The sequence below is a fragment of the Dryobates pubescens genome, chromosome 2 (assembly GCF_014839835.1).
Source record: "Dryobates pubescens isolate bDryPub1 chromosome 2, bDryPub1.pri, whole genome shotgun sequence".
In the NCBI taxonomy this organism is placed as follows: domain Eukaryota; kingdom Metazoa; phylum Chordata; class Aves; order Piciformes; family Picidae; genus Dryobates; species Dryobates pubescens.
In genome coordinates, this window is record NC_071613.1 from 33,168,929 (window position 1) to 33,186,258 (window position 17,330).

Below are 17,330 nucleotides of genomic sequence, written 5' to 3' on the forward strand. Positions count from 1 at the left end.
CATGCAAGACACTATCTTTCTTTCCATCATCCTATGATTGGCAAGCACATAATTATAAATTATGGGTCAGTCATGAAAAAGTGGGATGTCATTTGTTGCCCTTGTTGAGAATTTTTATTCCTGCATCACACAAATTCTGTCATACTACTACACACAGGGAGACGAGAGGCACTCACCACTCCATATGAGTACGTGTCACATGTTTCAGACACTGGGAGACTTTGGATAACTTCGGGGGCCATCCATGGGAATGTGCCCACTAATGACATGTGTGTTGTATGGGAGTGGAACCTTGAGGCACCAAAATCACAGATCTGGGGAAAAAACAACAAATAGCAAAGCCCCAGATATTAGAGTATCAACCTCATTCATTAGGTGTCAAAACATCAAAGTCAAGTAGCAACATGACTCTACAAAGAACTAAAGTACTCATACCTTTAACACACCATCAGCAGCTATAACAACTGAGAATGAAGGAAAAAAAAAAAAAGGTTACAATAATGCTTTTTAAATGCTTTGAAAAATAAACACAAAACATTTCCACAACAAAAAAATGCAGTAAGCCAGCACCTGAACATGCACAACTGTCTTGGTTTCCTGGAGAAGCTTTAGAAAACATCTGTTGAGTATCTGCAAGTCTCTGAATAAATGTAAGAGCTTCCAGGCCTTACTGAGTTCTAAGAGAGCAAAATAACTATAGCTAAAATAGAGACCATTCTTCTCAATGTAGTTAGCCTTAACAAGAAGCACTCTGAAAGATTCATCAACAAAAGGAGAAAACTTACAACTGAGGTGAGATCGAGATTCTTCTTGAGTATTACCTCCCTGTATCCATAATTATAATCTGTGACCCTTCTATCCCACTACTAGTAGCCAAACTTTCAGCTAAAAGGCAATGTTCAGGAAATTTCATAAATGCTTATTAAGTACAGACTAACTAATGCAGCTCCACACTGAGTGCATCAATATCTGTCAGAACCCAAACAGTAAAGACAAGATTTTTCAGATAAGAAACAATGGGCCTTATCCGGTCTACTGTGCCTGGTGTCTGCCAGCCTTTTCTGGTACTCAGCCTCTCTCCATTGGAAAAGAGTTAAGCTTATAAGATGGGTACTATCATGGTCAGGAAGACAAAACGTGAAAGAGCCCTTCACTGTGCTGTAAATGATGTCAGGGACCATAATAAAGCTGACAGGCTCAGGATGGAGAGGAGGGAACATGCTCTTCTCTGCATCAACAAGTGCAGCTTGATGACAGCCAAGGCATTACTTAGTTCTGCATGCTCACAAAGCTCAAGTACAGATTTAAACATCACATTGACAGGTAACAGCAAAACCAGAATGTTTCAGTTTTGCCACTTTACCATTCCTGGACTTCAGATCTCTGTGGATTACTTTGACTGGAGCTTCCATGTGTAAGTAATGCATTCCTGCACAAAACAAGAGAACAATCTAGTTAGGCAGGCTCAGCATGGCCATCATGTGTCAACAGTCATGTTTTTTGGTTCCCATTAATTGTACTTATTAGGAGTTGGCATACCTGTATGTCATACTGATAACACTGCAGGAGAAGCAAAGCTTCCCATAACCTACTTTGGGTAAAAGACACTAAGCAAAGCTCACATATCTCTCAGAGCATCTATGTGGCTATGATAATGCTTTTTAATGTCATACTTAGTTATTTTCTCTGAGGTGGTGTCTACACAGGGAAGCCAAGATATGAATTTACTGTTTGTTCATTAGTTTACACAAATTCTTGTGTGGTCACAAAGCACACAAAGGATGAAAGAGCTTGTTCTGCATTATTATATGAAGAATTTCAGTATGTTTGCTGAGAATAAGCCCTTAAACATCCCAATTCAAATGAAATGTAAGGATAATTATGCACTTTACCTCATAATTACTCTACATCCGCAAAATTATCCTCTTGGGAGTTAGGGGCAAGCCAGAAGAAAAACTGGCTCACGGAAGCCTTTTTCACTCCAGAAATTATCTTAGATTCATAATAACCAAGGACATATTAAAAAAGCATAGTGATTGGTGCTTGTTTTTGTTATGTTTGGGGGTTTTCTACAATATGAATAAGGAAGTACAGGAAGGCTTTCCTGACTTCATAGGGAAAGCATCTCCAGCTGTACACTTCACTGCTGTCTGTGTAGGACAGTAATGCGCTGCTCATCATGCTTACCTTTAGCTATGTCAGTTGCCCAGGTCATGATATGATCCATATCCATCTCTTCACTTTTGTTACTGTTAATGTAATCAAACAGTGACCCAGCAGAAGCATACTCTGTTAAAAAAAAAAGCAAACTCACATGACATTTGAAAATACTGCAGCTAAACTGAAAGATCGTTGAAACTCATCCCAGTTCCAGAAAGTAGTCAGCCTCTAGCTTAATGACAAAGAATTAGTAGTGCTGCAGCAGGAGAGTGGTAGTATGTTGATTATCCCAACATAGACATGATCTACTGCTAAGGGGAAAAAAACCAAACAAAAGTATAACCATTGTATCAATAACAGATATCAAATATCAGTAACAGACAATAAAATTAAAAGGCATTAGGAAAGCCTGACCTCAAGGAAGCTCAGACAAAGCAGCTCAAATTCCAGTTCTGCATGTTTCTTGTTCAGGATCCATTAATGTTTTTCTTAACTTCTCTCAACTACATCTACAGAAACCCACAGCAGGGTTACGTTAGTAGCAACCAAAGATTATTTTTTTGGCCCATTGCTGTTTGCAAGCATGGCAGCTGGAATCCAGTCCAGCTGTCAGAGCTCACAGGACTGAGAACTGGAATAACAAGCTAGTTACACCTACACACATTTAGGTGTAAAACCACAGATAATTGAAACCTCCATAGTGCTACTTTTATGTAACTTGAAATTCTCCCATATTTGGAAGAATACATCTTTCCCTAACAGTGATTTTGCTGCTCCTGATCAGAAGAGCAGTGAACTAATGAGTTTGATGGTATCAGATCCTTCTTACTGTTTCAAAAGACAGATGATAATCCCACTGGCAAGTAGTACTGCACATAAATGCTGCCCCATAAAAAAAAAATTACAAAAAAAGTAACAGATCAAATAATTTGTTCATGAAAAAACTGTAAGAATGAAACTAGAGGTCTATCCCTGCAGTAAGAAAGCCAGATTTCTATATATTGCAGGTCACATTCAGCCATTTAAAAGCTGTAGCTCCTTTGCTGAGTATTTATTAAATAGGTTTTATGGTTATTTACTATTCATTTATGTTTCACTGAAAACACGAGGTTCAGGAGTTGAAGCACTCAATACATTTTCTTTCATCTGGTTGTCAGGACAGAGTGGGCACATGGCACCCAGTGCAGCCAAAGTAACACTAAGACCAAGGAAATTCAAGGAGCAACTTCAAGCCTTTTTGTTGTTTGTGAAAACCTACTTTAAAACACTCCCCAAATCTTCATACCTAAGGTTGCAAACCCAGCTGATACATGTTTAATTTCAGCTATTTCAAAGAAGCCACAAAATCACTCCTCTAAGGCCAACATCAAATATATCCAAATTGCTGCTACTTGTAATGTTAATCAATGAATGGTAGATGATAGGCTAAATGCATTAAAAAACTCCACCAAATATTGCTTATCATTGAGGAAATCAAAAACACTGGGAGACTAATGCATGGGGAAGGAAACTCTGGGACAAGACTGAATCTGCAGCTTGGAACATAGTAGGCCATATGAAAAGATTCCAGCACTAAAGGAAACGGGGAGAAAGCCCCACACTCAGTCAAGTTAGTTTTGGATCATTACTGCAGGATCTCCTGTTGAAAGGAGCCTTTGCAGGAGACAGAAATATTGCTTCTGATGTCACCGAAAGAGGAGTAAGCTGCTGACCTGCACATTTCCTCATTAAAACATAAGCTTTTTTTACCCATGATGTCATCATCTGTCTTATAAATGGATTCTTCAGGAATAGGTTGTCTGCACACTTTGCATGCCTTTACAATGCACAATTTGATCCACCAGGGTCAGGGACAACTCAGTATTCAAGCCTGTTGCCACTCTGTATGAACAGAGGCAAGCAAACTTCAATCTACAAAGCTGGATCCCTTAGTATTTCTTCAGCTTATTTATTGTGCCACAGGTTTTTATTTGGAACTTACAGATTTGGAAATCATATTGTGAGCATAATTTTCGGTCAAAAATGGGAGAGAGATACTTGCTTTAGAAAGAAAAGCTCTAAATGCCTGACTGGACCCACACTGTGATGGCCTATGGAATACATCCTACATTTCTGTGCAGATCAGGTGGCAGAAACTCTGAAAACTTTGTGGGAAGAGGCAGCTGTAGTCAAAAAAACACAAACAGATATGAAAGAGCTGCATGGAGATGACTGTTGAAAAAGATGGCCAGTGGTATCAAGTGATGTGATCCCTGTTAGAAGCTCGCCAAGTGGGATGATGAGTTCTAACACTTACATCTCGGCAGGGAAATGTGTTTTCCCTGCAGATGTAGCCTTCCTTGGAGAACTCTTCGACAATCCCACATAAGACTTTATGTGCAGCTAAACACTTAGTACATGGCCAATGCTTGGTTGAATACCCTCATCTCCATCACTCTGAAGAAACAGTTTCTCAGGATTTCTTCTTCTTTGGGATTTTTCTCATAAGAAATGGATCTTTGACTAAAGACTGTCTGCAACACTGAAGGCCATCCAGAAAGTGAAAAATCTTTCTGAAAGATATTTCAAGTGCAATTAACAGTAGCCATTCTCTCATTTGAAAATGGTGTGGGGAAATGGAGCCTTGCTTCCTTTCCAACCCATGGGACTCCAGTCTCCTTACAAGCTGCAGGGACAACCAACACAGCTTTTTAGAAAAAGCTTTATTTTCTTTAGCCAAGATGGAATCAGAGCTCCTTGAGTAACACACTAGTTGGACTGCACAGCATAGTCTCTTTCTCACACATGGTTAAAGAATCCTCATTCCAATGACTACTTTAGCTGGTGTCTGTCCTGTGACTGGCAAGCAGGTTAAATGTCCTCTGAGCACTGACCTTTCATGAGATGAAACTGAGGGCTTTCTGATCCAGGCATCATTACTGAGTTCCTGATTGTGCATCTCCTTCATTACTATGCTTGCTGGCTTACATTTATTACACTTACATTATAAATTACTGTAAAATTACATAACTTGATTTATTAGTTTTCTATTATTTTTATTGCTTCAAGATGGTATTCAAGTTCCTATCTATATGCTGTCACCAATGGATCCCCTTAAATGGTGTAGACTGTGGTCATCCCCACACACCTCTGGAGTACTGACTGCAACACCATAACCTCCAGTAGGCTGATACTCCTGCAAGTAAAGCTCCCCAGACTCTGAACAGTGCTGTACCTCATCAGTGCTCCCACCACATTACACTGCCATCTGCTGTGACATTAGGATGTCTAAGAGATAGGTAGAAATAACAGAATTTTTTTCACAGGTCTGTCCACCATCTGAGAATTAATAAAAACTTCATGGCAGTGTTTCACATTGGTATTAGACTGCGCCACATGCAAAGACCATTCTTTGCATCAAACCCTTTGAAGTGTTACAGCATGCCAAAACATGCCTCCTAACCCACGCTTCCATGGTTTTTACCTCTCCAAACACTGCTCTTTGCTTTGGGTTTATTTTCTACTACTACCTTACCTAGTTTCTCCCATATAGGAATGGGAGAAATTACATTACCTGTTATGTAATTTTATATCTGGACTGAATCCAATGATAAGAGAAGGAAGCTTACAGCGATGGTAAAGAAAACAAACCACACCAAAACAAAGCCACAAAATACAACCACTGTACAATTCTAGGAATGCTGGAACAAATGAAAACTAGTTTCCTGAGAACAAAAGGAGTTGTCTTAGGAGGGTTAATGACTCTATTTCAAGCTCCTCCCACAGCTGGGAAGTTCCCAGTGCAGATTCTCCTGTTTTCAGTAGAGGCAGAATTCATGGTACTGTTCTTTTCCGGGCAGACCTTCCCTTTTCACAGAACTTGCCAGAACTTCCTATCATGAAAACCTCTACTTGTGTCAACAGATCAGTTAAAATGGAAAAGCACTTCAGAGAACAGGGTAAGAGAACACAGTGAAAGCTTCTGCACAGAGGATGTCTGAGTCTGTGCTCTAAGAATGCCCCAGGCTCCAACTGCCTCTGTGCCGCTACCACACTCCCAGCCTAGTTCCCACCTCCAGCACTCCAATTTACACTGAGGCAGGTGGTGCCAAGCACTCTAACATTCAAAAGTGGACAGAACAATTACCAGAACATTGACACTGGATAAAGCTAATACCTTGTAACATTGGAGTTTTACAGAATCAAAACAAAGGTCATTCAAAAAATCCTTACCTGTAACTATGCCATAATTTGGCGGTTCAATGACAGCTCCATAGAACTGGATGATGTTTTTGTGACTGAGCACACTGAGTATTTCTGCCTGTTGAAAACAAACAAGCAGAGAAGTTAGACAATTAACAATGAACAAGTTAGACAACTAAGAATGAAGCATTTACTATGATGGCTTATTTTATACCCAAGCTGGTATAAAATGCTTGGCATTTGAAAACCTCCTATGAATACTTTGTATGTTCAGGGAAAAAACCCTAAAAATTTTCAAACTATTCTTTCATGGCCAAGGCACAGATGTAAAAGCTAAGCCGATGGAAAAACTGAAGGCCTTGGAAAACTTTATTCAAAGAAAGACCTGGAACTTTTGGCCGAGTTGCAGCAGTCCTATCCAGATTTCTTGTTTATGCACAAAGTACTTTGGGTTCAGCAAGCCCAGTGCTGCAGGCTGTCAGAGCACACCATGCACACACAGCTCCATCCAATGTTTACTGAAAACGTGGAGTTCCCAGGCATGCGCTGTGGAGTCTGTTTGAACGCACACAGCAAGCGTGCTTGAGACTGACAAATCACCAGCAGTGCAGTTGAAACTGCTCCTCAAAGCAGACTGCAGATGTTTGAAAATTCTGGGTAAATACTCAAAACCTTCAAATTCCACTTGAACAATGCTTCTACGTTTGAGAAAGAGACTGCAAGAGAATTAGAATGTATCCACAAAAGTTAAGACATAGTCCTTGTGGGTTTTGACAGGAAAGGTCAGGTATCTCTTTCAAGGTCTCTCAACAGTTTCACATCTGTAGTATAGTAAATAAATACTCAAAAGATTTTAGACAACTTTTACACATATTTATTATGCAAATACAGATGGCATATTTTATACATTATTTTTATATATATAAAAAATATTCTTCTCTACAGCAATGCACCACTTTAAGACTGTGAGACTGTGTTAACTCTATACCAGTCAAGAGTATCTAACAAGGACAAAATCATAATTAGTTCCTCTGAACTTAGCAAAAGTATTTGATTTGACAGATTTCCTTTTGGATCTATTGACTGGTTGTAGGAGTGTTGCTGTTTGCCTGCAGGTGTCTTCCCACATTTGCTTAAATAGTTGCCAATTAAATTATTTTGTAGCCTTGTAGCTTCATAGAAAACAGGAGACAATAGCAGTGTTGACACAGAAAGCAGTGGTATGTACAGACATAGCAAAACGGCATTTGTTCGGCCTATGTTTTATAGCTGGTACATGATACATGTGTGTAACCATGATCACAGATAAAGGTGTCAGGTAGCTCAGTTTTTTGGTGTTGTTGCTTAAAGCCTTTTCTGAGTAACTTCAACACAGTTTCAAATGAAGACCTTTATCTTTAGTTGATGCACCAACATTTATACACATTTGATTAAAACTTTAACTATAGTTTTGAACTTAACCTGGGTTGCATTAGTTCTTCATACTGCTTAACTTGCTCAGCAAGACAAAGAGTGTTACCCTGAAGTGAGTCATCTTTTTCATAATAGCAGAATATATGCTACTTTCAGCAAAGCATCCAGCAGACTTTAAGTCCACAAAACAATTTAATTGGCAGCTATCTAAGTAAACGTGGGAAGACGCACCTGTCGGTAAACAGCAACCCTCCTACAGACAGTCAAGGGACCTGAGAAGGGATCTGTCTGATCAGCAAGCAGTGTGTTGGCAGAAGGAGCTCTGCCCTCCAGCTGCAGTCCCATAGGTCTCCCAAGGCAGGGGTCTCTAGCACTGGCAGCACTGTCTGTTTCAGGAGCTGGATCTTCAAACTCCTTCAGTAGCCTGGAGGATGCAGATGACTACCTAGTCCTTCAAAACTCCATCTCCGTGGGCTAGCACATGCAGTACCCCTATACTTCAAAAACTTTGGGATTATCTTTTTATCTTCTTTAGCAAATACTAAAGCAGGGAATATCCTCTAATTCCGAACAGCATTACTGCTGGGTAACTCCTTGACTGCCTACATGCATGTTAGAAATGAGATAGAAATACCATGCCACAAACATTAGAAAGGCTATTTAGACTATCTTTTCTTTAAGACCTTGCTCAAGAGGAGCACAATAGAATTATCTTCTTGTATAGTTCTTACAAATCAATGTCTTTGATGCACTGTGCATACCACCTGCTGCTGTTTACAATATATGTGCCTCAGGCCAACAGAATTAAATGGACCTATTTCACATTTAATTTTTCCCATGGTACAGTGTATTAAGGTCCTGGCTCTTTTGTTCTTTTTGGAGAACATTTGAAAATGCCACATGATGAACATATCCAAGTGCCATAGCTCCCTATTCTACTGCAGCAATGTGCAGAACCCAGTGACTATCCTCCATCTCACACAAGATGCTGCTGGATCAGGTAAAAGCCCACCAGAATCACTGGACAACAGGAAAGGCTGCACAGCAGCCACACCACCAGCAAAGTCCAGGCCTACCAATCACCCAGTGTTCCCATGAAATGAACAATAAGCAAGCTAGGATCACTGGGCCAAGAGGACTAGTCCTTCACTGCCACAGACATACTCACATACAGTGCTTTTATTATGTGGAGATTCAAAAGTAATTACTTTCTAAGATTATTTTATTTACAATATATTACACAATAAAATCACATTCCAGGAGTATGAAGAAATTCTGCATCAGTCACGGCTAACACCATCACCTTCACATTGATGTTCACACTCTGATTTGGGATTTAGCAGACACCAAAGTAATCCACCAGGTAAGAACAAGGAAAGGCACCTACTAATTGCTCACAGATATCCCAAATTAAGAATCATGAAGGAGAAAAATTGCTAACTCTTTCTAAGGTCTATTACTTCTGAAAGAAATCCTTTCTAAACACTTTTAATCACTCTGCTGTTGTTAGCACTAGCAATTCTAGACTATTCCTTTCATGTTTTGCTCTTTTCAGTTGCTATAGATCAGCTGTGAACTCTATTAGCCAATTTAAAGACACTTATTCCTTACAGTGAGAACCCGATGCAAGTCAATCCAGATCTTTGAAGCTTTTGTACTTTTTTTTGACAAGAAGGTGCCATATTTCAATGAAAGACTGTCTTTCAGATAGCAAATTACAAACGAGTGGTTAAAGACCAGTATTTCAAAGGTTTTTTACGCCCTTACAAGAATATTTAGAATCCTCTTTAGGCATCAAACTCATACTCAAATGCAGAACGTCTAAATGTTTGGAAGAATATTCTGACATGCGCCTGTCTGCCTAATAGCCACTGAAAAACCCAGCCCCCACTGGCTTGGGCACGACACAGTTCCTTTGGTAAAGCTAATGTCTATCTTACGGAATTTAACAACAAGCATCAGTTTTCTTCCTAAAGCCACGCTGATGATAAGTAACAAGTCTTCAGTTACTTCAATATATTTTGTGTGTGTGAAAGACAGGTTTAGTTTGTTTTGTTTTTAAAAGCTGGATGAAAGCAGAACTAGAATGTGTTGTTTAGCTGAAAGAATGGCACACTTCAAACATATAAACACAAACACCATGCTGTGGAGTCAGATGCACAAGGTGGAGTTAAGTATTATTGTTACTCCTATGACAAATGTAGTCACAGCCTAGTACTAGTTTAGCATCTAACCATGCTAAACCATTCACTCTGCAATTTAACCACAGGTATGGGTGAAATTACATCATTCTCATGAGTCCTGCTGAATGGAATTGCAGACTAGATGTCATTTCTTAAAAGTAAAAGGATTCAGAAGTCTAAACAAACCTAAGCCACTGTTTACATCATTCAACCACTACCATGAAATCCAAGGTCAGAGCAAGATACATTAAAAACATTTTGTCACTTATTGCCTTGTGGTGTTAACTGTACATCAAACCCAATTCCTAAGAGAACTACAGTAAAAGACTTAGGAACTCAGGTAATCCCTCAGTATACAAACTAATTCTGTCCTATGAACCATGCTATTGATCACAGTGCTTAAAGGCTAATTTATTTCTATGTCTGTTTAATCTCTGGTTATTGACATGTGAAAATGTCATTTACATCATCTAGGACTGACAGCCCTACAGCTGCCTCCAGACCTGCTAGTACTGCTCTTAATATTCTAATACAACAACTATGTATGAATACTCATACCCTCAGTATCTTCAGCAGGTGAAAATTGGATCCTCCTTTAGGCCTTGTCTGTGTTCAGCCACTATGGAACAGAAGCCACTAACATAGATTTCGCTTGTATCCAGCAGCATATGAGGGGATAAAGTAAGCTACCTGGACAGTGTGGTCTTGTGTGGAACAGCACAAACCTCAGTTCACTGGGATTACAAGTCCTAGACAGCATTTGCTCCATCCAGTGGCAGTGCAGCAAGAACAGCAAACACAGCTTAGCTCTGATGAGATCTTCAAGGTCAGCACGGACTGCAGATGTGGGCAACAGCCACCTGATGCTGAGCTGGCATTACTCAGGAATGCAGACAAGGCAGTATCATCAGATCTTTAATTGCAGCCACAAAGGCAGTAAGGATGTGGACAGCAGCACTTTGCGTACAGCTGTGTTGCTGCCTACCAGCTACTGATACTAGCCGCAGCTGCTCTTGTTAGAGCTCCCTATCCCGAGGCGGCTAAAGTTAGCAAAGACCACACGACTCAGCATATTTTAGTTACTCTAGTCCTCCCTTGAAATATGTTAGAAAGTTGTTACACTCACACTTGGTGTCAAGAGAAGTGATCAAGGGTTTGGGTTAGCAGCCTATTCCAGCAGCACAGCTGGATCTGCAAAAGAACATCTGTCCAGAGAGTTTTTTCAGTATCAAAATACTTTTTTGCTTAGGTCCAGGCAAACCAGGCCCACAGCAACTTAATCACCATTTCTTCAAGGTCCCTTTGGAGCTGCTGGCCAGAGAGGACAAAGTATGTCCATCCCTCCCCTGGGGAAGGATGCTTGTTTAGGATTAACATGGGAAACGGCTACAGCCCCTTGTGAGACCATTGGGCCAGCCAGAAGCCAAACTGCTTTCCTGTTAATAAATCAGTTAATTGCACAGCAAGAGGCACCTTTACTCCATGCAAAATTACAGGGTTAGACATAGTTAGCTACTTAAGCAGTCTGTTAAATATAACTTCCTTAACTGCCTTGTATTTGCTATTACGTTGTACAGTAGCTGGCTATTTACTTTTCCAAAGAAATATTTGCCATGTTTATTAAGGACATATTTAGACACACTTAAGGAAGCTCTGAAAATATATTTCTTCCTATTTCTTGTAGCATTTTAAAGGCTTTGACCTTTGTCATGTTCTTGGGCGAGATGCAACTTAGCTAATCTCAGGGGGCTCACAGTCTAATAAAAGGGCAGCTAGAGGAGGGCAGCTAGAGGAGGCCAGCTGATGTTTTATTAAAAGCATTCCATTTACTGCCAACCACATACAAAAAAGATACACAAACATACCAAACCCAAACCCTTTTTTGGTTTGGGCTCAAACATATACACAGTCTGTGTCTATTCCAGTGCCTCAGGAATACTCTCCTGTGAATTCACTGATATCTAATAGTGATGATGTTTCTTACAACATGCTAATTTCTCTAGGTAAATGAGCCCAAAAAATCATTTGACAGATGCAGTACTAAACCAATCAGCATCTAAAGCTACAAAATGTTAGCATGGCCAGCAGGAGCAGGGAAGTCATTCTGCCCCTGTACTCAGCACTGGTTAGGCCTCACCTGGAGTACTGTGTCCAGTTCTGGTCTCTTCTCCCAGGCAACCAGCACCAGAACAAGAGGATACAGATCAAGCTGCACCAGGGGAGGTTTAGGCTGGATGTTAGGAAGTTCTTCATAGAAAGAGTTATTGGCCATTGGAATGGGCTGCCCAGGGAGGTGGTGGAGTTACCATCACTGGAGGTGTTTAGGAAAAGACTTGATGGGGTGGTTGGTGCCATGGTTTAGTTGATGAGATGGTGTTGGATGACAGGGTGGACTCAATGATCTTCAAGGTCTCTTCCAACCTAGTTAATTCAATTCTATTCTATTCTAAAATATGCATCTGAGAATCCTACAGGCTTATAATTATTTTTGTAAAACAATTACATGACAAATCATTAAGCCAAAAAACCTGCCTATTTTTTCCACAAGGTATTTACATGTTTTACATGCTTTAACATAAATATACAACCCTACGATGACTCTTTTAAAAATCACATTAAGATTTTGATAGAAGCCAGAAATTAAGCATAGCAGGTAGTTTGTATTACTTCATTATTTCTGTCCTTTTGAAAGGTAAACTGAATACAATTCTTAATGATCAGGATATCGAAACAGTTTGTGTAATTTAGCTCCTTCCAGATTATTATAATGCCACAGTCTAAGATAACTGATGGTCTATCATTGCTAACAAATGTTACTCTCAATATGCAACAAATTAAGGGGTACGTAAAGAATTGTAAAACTCTTCTTAGTAGTTCTAGATTTCTACAACAGGGTTGTTATGCAATTATTACACTTTTTAACATTAAGAAGAATATCAAAGAGATACAAAATGCAAGTTTAGGACTATTGCTTTATTGGCTCTCAAACTTCCATAAGACAAAATAAAAAGTAAAAAAATTAAATAAAGGTCTTGTGCTTTGAGGTCCCCAAGAAGCAAACAAGCAAAGCATGCTGATTACCTAGTTAAACGTATTAAACTGTCTTTGATATTAACAAAGCAGTAAGAAAACCACATTAACATGGCAAAGCCAAAGAATCCTCAGTGACCGTTTTGAAATCATAAATAAGCAGTTGCCACATGCTTTCATGAGTGCTATGGGCGACCATCCAAAACAACCATGTTATCACCCCTTTTAAGAGGGAGTCATAGTTCTTAAAACTATGGTTGCATATCACTTAAAATGTGTGAGTTTGGAGGGTTTTTTCAGCATTAATGTAGAGGATCACTTACCCAAAATAAAAGCTATTTTCTATAGCCCATTAAGAAGTTAAAACTCTGTCATCATTTGTTGTGCCTTAAAAGACAACCACATATTCAATACTATAAGGATAGTATTTCATAAACTACACAGAAGGGTTAAATTACATTCTGATTGATGCCACCAGCACTTCTGTAAACAGAATTAAATTCCTTTAAGTACATCTACAATGACATACAAAACATGTATTTAAAAGCATTTTAATTCACCATATGTTTCAAAGCATAAAATTTGCATCCAAAATTATGTCCTACACTGTTACAAATCAGAGAGATTAAAGTGGAAATATAAAAGGAAACAAATACATTAACATTGCTATATAATATTATCAACATTATTTTAAATCCATTGTTTTGTATCACCACGAAATTCTTATTTTTGGAAATGCTGTGGTAGAAACACACACTTTAAATATCTTGTATTGACTTTTAGGTTGCAATCTTGAAGAGGGTTAAAAAAAACCCCACATTACCAAGATACTTCAATTCTGTTGAACTGTCATAACATACAGCAATTAAGGAATATGGGCATAAATTTACTATGTGCTGTTACGGGTTCACCCCATCTTATGTAATTTATTTGAAAAGATTTCACTTGCATCATGCAAATGAGTACAAGCCTTTCAGGAGGTAAGAAATGCTGTAGGATATTGACCACTTGAAAAGTAAAGGTTTCATACTCTGCTATAACTTTTTATAGCAACCTTTCAACATAACTTGGCAGTTTTAAGGACAATTTGAAGGCTATGGGATTAGAAGAACTATCTAGTGAATTCAGAACATGCCTGACAAAACACTGCAAAACCTTGCTCAGCTCATGGAAATCTGGTCCCTCCAAAAATCACAGGGAGATCGGTCCTCGTGATGTGTCAGCAGGCCCTCTGCTTTACACAGAGAGAAGGAGTCATACCAAGCTAACTGGATCGAGCTAACTAGATCAATCCTGTCACTGACAGGCATCCGCCTAATATAATAACCACATGGAGCCCACCCAGCAGTAACCTAGGAATTGCAGGATCATGGAGTTGGTCTTCCTCATGATGGGGGTTAAAACCTTACTGTCAGTGATAGAAGAGGCTGTTAACAGAAATAAGAGCATTTAGGATAAAATTAAGCAAGGGCACTTCCTGCAGAAAATCCTTACAGAAGGTTTAATAAGCATGAAAACAACATTTTTAGTTACAATTACACTGCCATTTACCAAATTCACAACAACTATAAAAAACCCAAAATCACAAGATCCTTGACAAATTACTCATTTTCACACAGAAGTCCACAATGTTCAAATATATGTCACAGGAACATTGCATTCTGCAGCATACAGCTTGAGATTCTATCAGTATTTAATACTAAGGTACCTGACAAAGGAAGATCTGCCAAGAATTAGAGTAGTAGTTTAGATTTCACTGGGTTATTCTCATAAATGATGCATTTGTAATAATACAAGAGGTTAGAAATGAGCAATATCCTGCAATATTATAAATACTTTGTTTAGGCAGATTTAGAGCAAGAAGCTGCCTCCAGCTGCAAAGCAATACCAGCAATTGAATAGAAACCATAGACGAGTGGACTAAACAGTAGATTTGAAAGACCTGAGCTCCTATAGAGCAGTTTATTTTCAGCAATCATAATTTCTGCTTTCAGTGTTGGGAAATTTTCCCATTTATTCACAATCATTTTGAACAGAAACCTGCTTTGACTATACAATACAGCGTCCAAACCCACCACATCTCTAAAATACAAAGGAATAACAAAACATAAAGCTTTCTGACTCCTTGCTTGCTCCACAGGTGAGTGGGTATCATGGCTAAATCACAACATCTGAATCTTTCCAGATCAAACAAATGGGAAAATATACAAAGAAATTATATCTGAGATTCAATGTCACTGTAAGTCTCATGAGCACTTCACTGGAAAGACATTCTGCTAAGGCAGCGATGAGTAAAATCAATCTCCTCCCAAGGAGTCTCTTGCAGCACTTAGGAGCAACAGAAGAAAGAATATTGTCAGAGAATTGATATCTGGAGAAAGGCAATGCCCATACATGTCCAGATGGAGCAGGGATTTTTTCTCAGGTCTGCAGAGTATTAGTAAGGAATCTAGATAAGACAACTTAGAAGAACAAGTCTAACCTTATTATACAGTGGCTTCTGCTGAACAATTAACACTGAATCCAGACAGCAGCAACTATACTTATGGATCCTGAGCCACTCCTCTAAAGCAGTTAAGATCTTTTCACTTAAGTATTGCCTCAAACTTTATAATGAAAACTGCAATTTAACAAAGGAAAGAAATTGTTGTATTCTTGGTGAGCACTCACTTCAAGCCTGTTTTACAGCAGAAAAGCCAGTTCCTTCCCCAAAGTTACAAGAGAATGACCAGAGGTACTGTAACCTCTGTATGTCTTTGTGCCACAACCTTGCCTCTGCAGTTCAAATCCACCAGAAAGAACAAAACTGAATGATGAGCCAAAGAGAGAATGCCTGAGACCTGCTCCAACTCCTCTGCAGTCATTTGGTGTAACAGCACACATGCAAGCCAGGAATGATTCCTCTGAGGAGAGTTGTGAATGTGGAAGAATCACAGCATCACAACATGCTAGCATCATGCGTGCCATTGATTCCCATTCTCCAACAGACACAAAGTATCTCTGAGAAATGCTCTAAGACACACACAGATTAAAATTGCTAAAAGAATACAAAAGTAGGAAAAAATGATAAACAGAAGACAGTTGAATGCAAAGGTAACACTGCAACAGCACTCCACAATGTAAGCACCATGCATTTTAGGATAAACATTAAAGAAAAAAAAATTTTAAAAAATCTTGCAATCACATTCAGTTTTGGTTTTTCTCCATTTTTAAGTTTCTACTTCCACACCACTAATCTGCACCTTCAGACTTGATGTAAATTTTCTCTTTCATAACTTTATTAGAAAAATTCCAGACCTTTCAGAAACGAGAGAAATACCCCACGCGTACCGCAATGGGGGATGAAGAACACTTAAAAGGACAGTTAGAAAAGGGGGATCATCTTTGTCATTACTAAACAACAGACTTGCACTATTTCCTCCATCGCCCTGCACTGTGCTTCCTGAGGACCTGCAATAAAGTAAATAGCAAAGAGGAAGCAGGAATGCTGCATTACATGAACCCACAGAAACTTCAGGGTGGGTGCCCTGCTGCATAGCATACCTCTTTCCCATATGCTGTACCTGAAAAGTCGAAGAGGAGACAACGTGCTGCAGCAAAAGGAATTGGTGTTGCTCTTCCTATTCTAACGATGCCCATCGTTCTGGCACAGGGACTGATTTATGCTCCAAGGACAAGGATTACATTGGCTAAGTTCACTACAAAGAACTGAGCTCACCTAGGAGCTACATGCTGGTTTAGTGGCACAGAACTCCTTCAAATCTCCAGTATTTCCCCTGGTGTGGAAGAGTAACAGTGTCACATATATCACAGCTTCCCATTCTCCAGTGCCAAGAGATATGCAAAAACCTGTCTGAGGATTATTCTAATTAATATATATGGGTAAATCAACTTCCATCACGGGTCAGATACAAGCAAATAGAATTTTCCACCCCACCATCAGGTCAACCAAGGTTGGGATGACCTTAAACATTCTCCTTCACCCAAGCAAAACCATTCTCTAGCAATACCAATCACAAAGTTTCACTGTCTGAGACACATCTCTCTACAGAGCAAAAATAAAATTAGACTCTGAAGAAAACAGAGCATTTCATTTCAGTCAATGATGCATCTCAAATTAGTTGCCTACATTTGACAGTGATCTTGGTATTGCTTGAGGTTCTCCCATCACTCCCAAACCACACACACACACACACAAAAAAAGGCAAAATAAAATCTTGAGGAACAGAGATCTTAAACCTTCAGAAGTATCCTGCATCTTTTCACATGTCCTCACTGTTTGATTTAGACCATCTAAACTTTATTATTGTGTATGTACAAATAGAAAGCATGAGATGTATCAGCCTTCTGAAAATACTGTTG

The 17,330-nt window shown here is 39.2% G+C and overlaps 1 protein-coding gene across 8 annotated transcripts in view; it reads right to left on the reverse strand.

The window, feature by feature from the left end:
• Positions 1-17,330, reverse strand: part of MAP3K20 (mitogen-activated protein kinase kinase kinase 20) — an 87,382-nt gene that overhangs the window by 52,655 nt on the left and 17,397 nt on the right. For all 8 annotated transcript variants that reach the window (XR_008462932.1, XR_008462931.1, XM_054174408.1 and 5 more), the window contains 5 exons: positions 6,373-6,460; positions 2,188-2,289; positions 1,364-1,429; positions 436-464; positions 177-314 (listed from right to left, as the gene is read on the reverse strand). Coding sequence is in view for 6 of the 8 variants with exons in the window: in XM_054174408.1 (XP_054030383.1) it covers positions 177-314; positions 436-464; positions 1,364-1,429; positions 2,188-2,289; positions 6,373-6,460 (423 nt within the window). In the remaining 2 variants the exon portion in view is untranslated. The remainder of the gene's footprint in view (positions 1-176; positions 315-435; positions 465-1,363; positions 1,430-2,187; positions 2,290-6,372; positions 6,461-17,330) is intronic.